The 8,633-nt window shown below is 38.3% G+C and overlaps 1 protein-coding gene across 1 annotated transcript; it reads right to left on the bottom strand.

Moving 5' to 3' along the window:
- Positions 1 to 3,525: 3,525 nt before the first annotated feature.
- LOC149576331 (xyloglucan galactosyltransferase KATAMARI1 homolog) lies at positions 3,526 to 5,619 on the bottom strand. The gene has a single exon (XM_089815235.1). It carries the CDS (start codon positions 5,294 to 5,296, stop codon positions 3,719 to 3,721), a length of 1,578 nt encoding a protein of 525 aa, XP_089671361.1. The 5' UTR covers positions 5,297 to 5,619; the 3' UTR covers positions 3,526 to 3,718.
- Positions 5,620 to 8,633: the final 3,014 nt, after the last annotated feature.

The raw sequence follows: 8,633 nt of genomic DNA, 5'->3' as shown, positions 1-8,633 counted from the left end.
AGAGGTTGACATTTCATCCTCTACAGTTGGTAGCAGGAACCATCTGGTTCTAGATACACAAAGGGATACTCAGGAGTTTGTGGGAGCTCCTAGGAAGAGTACTAGACAGCGAAGACAACCAGCCAAGTTCAATTACTATGTGGCATTAGTTAGTCAGTTGGTAGATAGTGAGCCTTCTAGCTATCAGGAAGCTGTAGAACATCAGGTATGGTGAGATGCTATGGTTGAGGAATATTCTTCAATAATGCAAAATGATGTGTGGGAGGTAGTATCTAGACCAACAAATAGGGCTGTAGTTGGATCACGCTGGATCTATAAGATAAAGCATGGTGCAGATGGTAGCATCGAGAAATACAAGGCTAGGTTCATGGCAAAGGGGTTCTCTCAGAAGGAGGGAATAGACTATGAGGAGACATTTGCTCCAGTTGCTAGGTATACTTCTATACGAGCTATAATCTCACTTGCAGCAAAGATGGGATGGAAAATCCATCAAATGGATGTCAAGACAACATTCCTCAATGGTGAGTTGAAGGAGGAGGTATACATAGAACAACCAGAAGGCTTTGTAGCACACAACAAAGAGACCCATGTGTGCAGATTGAAGAAAGCATTATACAGACTCAAGCAGGCTCCTAGAGCGTGGTATGAGCGCATTGATACATACCTGCAGAAAATGGGCTTTGTGAAGAGTGAAGCAGATGCTAACCTCTACTACTTGATGGTTAGGGGTGAGATTCTCATTCTTGTTCTTTATGTGGACGACCTATTTCTTACAGGTTCACTAGGGCTCATAGTGGATTGCAAGAGGAACCTTGCAGAAGAGTTCGAGATGAAGGATTTAGGACTTATGCACTACTTTCTAGGCATGGATGTGTGGTAGACATATGGGAAGATTTTCCTTGGTCAAGGGAAATCTTGCATTGAAATCTTGAAGAAATTTGGGATGGAGGATTGCAAAGCCATGTCTACACCCATGATCACAAATTGGAGGAAGGTAGATACATCTAAGGAGAAAGATATAGATCCCACTTTATATAGATAGTTGATTGGTTCGCTTATGTATTTGGTTAACACTAGGCCAGATATAGCATTTGCAGTAAACTCTCTTAGTTAGTTCATGGTTGAACCAAAGAGAATGCATTGGATAGCGGCTAAGCATGTGCTACGTTACTTGCATGGTACAGTCAAGTATGGGATCAGATATGTTCGAGGTGAAGGTATCAGGTTGATAGGCTATACTAATGCAGATTGGGCAGGAAGTACAACAGACAAAAGGAGCACTTTAGGGTGTTGTTTCAGCTTGGGATGAGGAGTTGTATCTTGGTTTAGCAGGAAGCAGAAGTCTGTGGCTCTAAGTTCAGCAGAAGCAAAATACATAGCAGCTAGCATGGCGACATGTGAAGCTATATGGCTTTGAAAGTTGTTAGTAGCCTTGTTTGGTCAGAAGGTTAAGACTATTGTGATACATTGTGACAATCAGAGTTGCATCAAGTTGTCTAAGAATCTAGTGTTTCATGATAGGTCTAAACATATAGATATCAGATATCACTTCATCAGAGATTGTGTACAAAGGAAAGTTGTTCAGCTACAGTACATACCTACAGAGGAGCAGGTAGCAGACATTCTGACAAAGGCTTTGGGAAAGACCAAATTTATCTTTTTCAAAGATAAGATGGGTGTCATGCAGAACAACTTCCTCGCTAAGAGGGAGTGTTAATTATTGTTAGTTGGACAGCTGTTATTTCTGACCCGAAAATAGTAGTAGTATTTATAGGTAGCTTGGACAGCTATTCGTCCTTATCTATGAATAGCAGTAGTATTTATGGGTGGTTTGGATAGCTGTTTGTCCACTTGCCAAGAATTAGTAAATGGTTATTATTTACTAATTTTAGAGATTCCCTTTTGGACACCTTGCGACCAATTCTATTATTGGCTGTCAAGTTGTCTTAATCTCAGCCGTTGGTTTGATTTAATCTCAATCATTGGTTTACCAATAGGAGTAGTATAAAAAGGGGTCATTGGGTCATTTAGATAAAGAAGTTTTGGAGAAATGTTTGTAGTGTTAGCAAACAGTCTTGCAGTGTTAGCAAGGGCGCAGTGTTAGCGTGGAGATAGCAGTGGGGAATATCAGCAGGAGAAATTAGGAGGTTGTCGGAGTTCTGCCAGTGAGAGGCAAGGAATTTTGTATCTCTTGATTTGCTAAAGTTTAATATAATTCCTCATCTGTAGAACTGGTTTTCCCTTAGGGGTTTTTCCAGGGACAATTTGTCCGAAAATATTGTGTTCATTGTGTTGTTCATTTCTTTCCATATTATAAGTGAAATTGCAGTTGTGTTATTTTTCAATATTAGCTGGGAATTTGTTTTTAGCAGTTTAATAATCATTTATGATAGTAGATTAATAATCAGTGACTGCAATAGTTGATTTTTCACACATAATTCCAAAATAAATAGCACTGGATTGCAATCAATTTTTCCTATATATACATTATATTGCATCATCATTATCAATATAAAATTGATAACAAGTTGGATGCATGCGCTCTCCTCATTAACAAGGTTGTGGTTGATCATCCCTCAAATTATGAAACCACAAATAGGCACTAGGTATCCTAGTTGCTTAACCAAATCTTTTGTAACCTTCTAATCATCTAGCATTCCTACCACACTTTGCACTACCTAAACAAGGACTGCTGCCCTATATATACAAGATCATTAGTTACAAGTCTACTTGACCAATTTTTATTTGCCAAGACAGGGGAAATGTATTACAAATAGATAAGTTAAGATCCAAATCAAAAGAACAACACCAAAGAGCACATTCAACTATTTAACATGTAAGAAGATTGATCAAACATGTAAACACATAAAATAATGCACCAATTTACATCACATGTCACAAGTCTTCTTTAGAAGCTACGACTCACCATCCTGACCAATAAAATGGGAAAGCCAAAATAGGACCAAACCAATCTTAAGGTAACTTCATGTGAAAACATTGAAACATGGTATGAAGCTAGACATGTGATCTTCTTAATTCCTTTAAACCACACCATAAGGATTACATAATAAAATGAGCCAACTAACTCAATTGTGAGCTAAAACAACAAGAAGATTCTCCATATAAACAGTAAGAAGATAAACTAAAAGGATATATTTTTAGGTAATGTAAGATAGCCAACAATGCAAGAATGGTCCTACATCATATTGAGCCAATTTATTACTTAAACACACAGTTTGACTTGTGAAAATTTGAGTATCTCCATATATACTTAACTAATATCTCCATTGATCCATAAATACACATATTGCCACCCATTCAACCAAATCTACTATCCATGAAATGCACTCACTGCTCTTGCTGTCCCTATAATGTTGTGGGAGGCAGCTACACTCTATACAAAATGGTCATTTTATTATTAATTTTTTTTTAAAAAAATTGAATGTTTTTTCTTTTTTTTAAAAACATTTGTGCTCTTCATCATCTGTGTTACCCCCATTATAAATATATAAATGTGAGAACGGATTTCAAATGGTGAAAATAAATTATAAAAAATAATTCACAAAAAAAAAACAATATAAAGAGGTGGAGAAAACCGGTTGACATTGCTGGTCTCTCTGCCTCGTGCCTTGTGTAAAGAATGAACTCAAGATAGATTTGACCTCCAAAATCTCCTTCACCCTGAGATGGATTCTACTTCTCGCCAAAGACTTCAACTTTATATTTTCTTGGCCTGTGCCTTCACATTATTATTATCATCATCTCCTACACTATCTGCTCGGGATTGCCCGGATCCCTCATCCTTTGGCATAGAAAAATACTCATCCCACGTCCGCTCACCATCCCACTTTCTCGTGTTTCGCATCGATCCCTCATCTTCCTCAACGAACAACTCCTTCCTAAGTTTGGCAACCTTATCAACCACCGACTCCACAGTCACATCAAATGCGTCCTTGAAACCATGTATTTTCGATCGGGGATCCGCATACACTATTTTGGGTATCAACTTTATCACCTCCTCTCTCATTCTCTTCACCCGCTCCGCAGAAATCCGGAGCAGTATTTCCTCGATGCCAACATTACATTTTCTGACGTCATTCTCGGAAATGAACACCGAATAAGTAGAATGATTCTTCGGGAGGTGCCAGAAATACTGCGTATACGCAGAGCCCGGATGAAACAGAACAGGAATGCAACCGGCCAGCATTGAATCGAATAGAGATCGACGAGTGTACGAATCTCCCTGAGGCTGCAAGCAAAACACGGAGCGACTAAACATGTTCATGATGGCACTCGGAGATTGACACTTGCTCTCACCGAGATCACACTCCAACAACATTCCCACCTTCGAATTCCGGCACTGCTCCATTATCTTCCCTCTTATGGAACTCCCCATCTCTGGCCTCGGCGCGCCGGCAAATGAAAACAGATATCTCCGATCAAAGCTTCTTACTCTCTTCTGCCAATCCGCAATCTCGGAGAATCGAGAAGGGTGAAAGTAGGTCGGATAAGGAACCGCCATGTCGTTGTTTTCCCACGGACTGGACTCCAACACGAGCATCGTCATGTTCTTCGCCGCCGGCAAAAACAGCAGCTTGTTTCCCCAATCGCTCTCCTCGTCGCTCCGCCTCCTGAAATCCCACGTAATTCTGCCACCCACGAGAAAGTGATCGCGGCCGTTCATCACATTCCACTCGGGCCGACGCACCAGCCAATCAACGAGCGCCAGCGAGGCAGAATCCCTGACAGATACATTGTGCCCCCACAGATGCCTGGAGATATCGAGCCCCGCATAGAAGGGAACATAGATGACCGCCGCCAGAGAGGAATCGTTGGTCAAGCATTCGTACCGCTTCATGCTGTTGTGAAATATAACGTCCATGGAAAACTGGTTCGTGGCATACCACCCGGTATTGGGGAAAACAGCTTCGATGTTCTCCAGCGGAGGACCCAGCCCGGCATTCACAATGAATTTGCACATGTTGATCCACGGGCTCAGCCGCTCGCATTCTCTCACCATTTCCTCGTTAAACCTCGGTGGCAAATCGTGCATGTAAACGTATCTTCCCTCGCATGGATCGCTTTTATCGTCAGCTGCTTCCTGTTGCTGTTTCTGTGAATCAATTTGCTGGGATCCGTGGGGGCCGAGAAGGGAATACTGAACGAGATATAACACGAAGACCATCAGAAACACAAAGCAGAAAATTGTGCGGTGCTTCAACTTGCCTGCCGATTTGTCCATTTTTGTAGCCTTGCCAAGCCCCCGGTTCGAGTCCCTCCAGCGCTGCTTTCGCATTGAGGTTAATATCGTTAAATTGTTGATCTCTCCCTTACGTTCCAATCCTTAATCAAGAACCGATTTTGAATCCCCGGATGTATACAGAGGACTGGATCGAGAGTACGGACGAATTCAAGCCATCCATAACAACAAGGGTTGCAAATCATCTGCAAATTGGCCATTTCCAATCTGAAGCTCTGGGAATAGATGACTTCTTGATCATCTCCTATTGTCTGCCACGTCTCTCTTTTTTTGATTACACCTTTTCTTGAATTTAGAAAATGATAGAAACGTGGGCTGCGTGTAGGTGAAGCACATGCCACGATCTGCTTCAGTGTTGGAATTGTAACGAACAAGCCAGGTCTCGCTGAAATCGATCTGCAGAAGGAGATTTGCACATTTACAGAAGAAGATTCACACATTTATTCTTCACTTCCCGCGAGTCGCTCGGGACTGAAAATGTGGAGACGGTTACAAATTATTCATTCAAAACTCAAATGTGGATCTGGTTTTTAAATAACAAAGCAGGGATGAAATCACCCAGCATAAAAATAAAAATGAAGGATATAAAATATTTGTAATAAATCATTCTAATGTTTTTATTTTGAGGAAATATTGAATCATTTTTAAAAAAATTAATTTTGACCAAATAGATATCCCGGGCCTTGATTCTAAACTAAAGTCCATATGTAATATATATAATAATATATATAAACTTAACAAATTTACTTTAAGAAGCTTGTAAGTTTTTATATTTTATTTTGAAACGATTCTAAATTGATAAATTTATAATTAGAAAATATAGAAACATATATACTCCATATGTTAGGATCTTAGACAAACCGTGTGGTCAAGGGAAAATCAATGTCCTACATTGCAATTAAAATTATTATTTTATAACTATGGGCCAGTTTGGTTGTTGAAACACAACTAGAATGGGCATTGATAATTAGAATATGATTTATCTTAGAGTAATTTTTTCTTTCTTATTAATCAAATCATATTGATTTAATTATCAAGTCACTTATTATCTCTAGTTTGCTTAAGTTAAAATTTGGGCATATAAAAATTTATTTTTTTATTGATTATTATCATGCAATCTAGGTTAGTTACCTATTAGAGGTTTGATCTCCTTTATAAGATGATCTATCTTTGTAATTAAAATTTTCATTTAAATTTTATAATAGTAATAGCTTTTTTGCTCATTGAAAATGTCTCATCTATGGATATGGGAATTCCAACTTCCATAACTTTTACTTCTCTCTTTTTGTGATAGGTGTTTGGATGCAAGTGATTCTTGGGAGCTATGAGGTTGATCTTTGATCAACTTCAACACGATATCTAAACTCTAGATCTTTATGCCCATGTTATGTTTTAAAGAGATTTGACGTCTATTTTTAGATCTATGACTTTTAGAGGATTTTGTATTAGATGTGGTGATGACCTATTTTTCGGATCACTTTGAGACCAAACAGACATCACCCTTGAGCTCAAAGTGCTTGAAAACCCTCATTTCCATATAAAATACGTCATGTTTGGATGTTGTTGAAATCTGTGACAATTTTTTTTTGTACCCAAGTCATATAGCCGGGGCATGCATCCCAAGGCAGTGATTATCTTTGTTTTCCAAAAAAAAAAATTTGGAGGAATTTTTTTGTTTGTTTATTTTATAAATTAAAATCTATTACATGTTAAAAGTGTGTGCCTTCTACAAATTTAAAGAGAATATTTATTAAAAGCCCCATCTGCTAACATTGGGCTTCCCACATTGGTGTACTCTATTGACATACCTTTTAGAGGATCCCACCCTTCTCTGTCCAAGTTGATTGCTCGTACTAGCACATAAACCACACATGATTTGGATTTTTGGCATATATGTCATACAAATATTTGGGCTATTTTTTTTAAGAAACTCTCGGCACATGCACTTTTTTGGAGGCCTTTTTCATTAGGAGTTGACCGTGTCTTGGGATGAGTGCTTGTTTGTTCTACTAAAGGTTTTTTTTCCCTCCCATCAATAATTTCATAGGAGATTAGTGTTCAATAGAAGCCCATTTTGAATCAGATATTCTAAAAAATTAGTGTGGTATTTGCCTTCCATTTTTGTGAAAATCTAATATATTTATGCAAAATCAGGGTAATCCAGGTATAAGTGCTTGAGGGACTCAATTCCCACACATTTTAGTTAAAATTCTTCAATAGGACCAATCCTCCTACATAGAGAACCAATAACTTTGTTTGCTACACCCTTTTTATGCTTAATGGTGAAGGTATAGGCCTGCAATTGCTCTACCCATTTGAGATGCTTGACTGAAAGTTTTTCTTGTGAATTGAGGAAGCTTAATGCATGATTGTCCATGTAGACTACAAATTCTTTTTGGATCAAACAGTGCCTCCATTTCTTGAGGGCTTGGACTATGGCATAAAGCTCTAGGTCATATGTAGAGTACTTTCTCTTAGCCTCATTCAATGTCTTTAAGAAGAAAGAAATTTTTTTTCCTTCTTGACTTAGGATAACACCTATAGCCAAATTGCTTGCATCTATTTCCATAGTGAAGACTTTATTAAAATCAGGAAGGATGAAGATAGGGCATTATGAGACTCTATTCTTCAAGTATTAGAATGCATCACAAGCTTTCTTTGTCCATGCAAACTTGTTCTTCTTTCCACCTTTTATTGTTTCAAGCATTAGTGCACACACATGACTGAAATTTTTGATGATCCTATAGAATGTTGAAAGCCCATGGAATCTTCTTACATCACTTTGATTCTTTGGTGGAGGCCAATTAATGATTGCATCTACCTTCTGAAGATACATCTTCAAGGTACCTTGTGAGATCACAAAACCTAGGAACACAAGTTCCTTCCTCATAAACATGCACTTTTCCAAGTTGATTACCAACTTGTGCTGAAGGAGTCTTCTTAGTACCTTTTCCACATGATCAAGATGGTCTTCCTTACTATGACTAAATATTAGTATGTCATCAAGGTAAATAATAACAAATTTGCAAATAAAATCTATGAATATCTCATTCATAATGCTCATAAAAGTGCTAGGGGCATTTCTTAAACCCAAGGGCATTACTAACCATTCAAACAAACCTTCAATAGTCTTAAATTTTGTTTTTCATTCATCTCCTAGCTTGATTCTAATTTGATGGTAACTGGACTTTAAGTCTTGAAGTAGCAAGCACCTCCTAGTTGATCCAATGGGTCCTTAATCCTTGGTATGGGGAAGTTGTACATTATTGTGATTCTTTTAGGGCCTTGCTATTAGTGCATAATCTCTGTTTGTCATCATTTTTAGGGGCCAAGATTACAGGTATGACACAAGGATTGAGACTCTTTGTGATGA

Source organism: Cupressus sempervirens, chromosome 1 (assembly GCF_028749045.1).
Source record: "Cupressus sempervirens isolate cs-2001-9-10 chromosome 1, ASM2874904v1, whole genome shotgun sequence".
In the NCBI taxonomy this organism is placed as follows: domain Eukaryota; kingdom Viridiplantae; phylum Streptophyta; class Pinopsida; order Cupressales; family Cupressaceae; genus Cupressus; species Cupressus sempervirens.
The sequence above is the reverse complement of the archived record's forward strand: the minus strand, read 5'-3'. Positions and strand labels throughout refer to the sequence as shown.

Bases quoted from the DNA above. Each gene is read 5' to 3' on its own strand.
- LOC149576331 (XM_089815235.1), bottom strand. From the start codon at position 5,296: ATGCGAAAGCAGCGCTGGAGGGACTCGAACCGGGGGCTTGGCAAGGCT.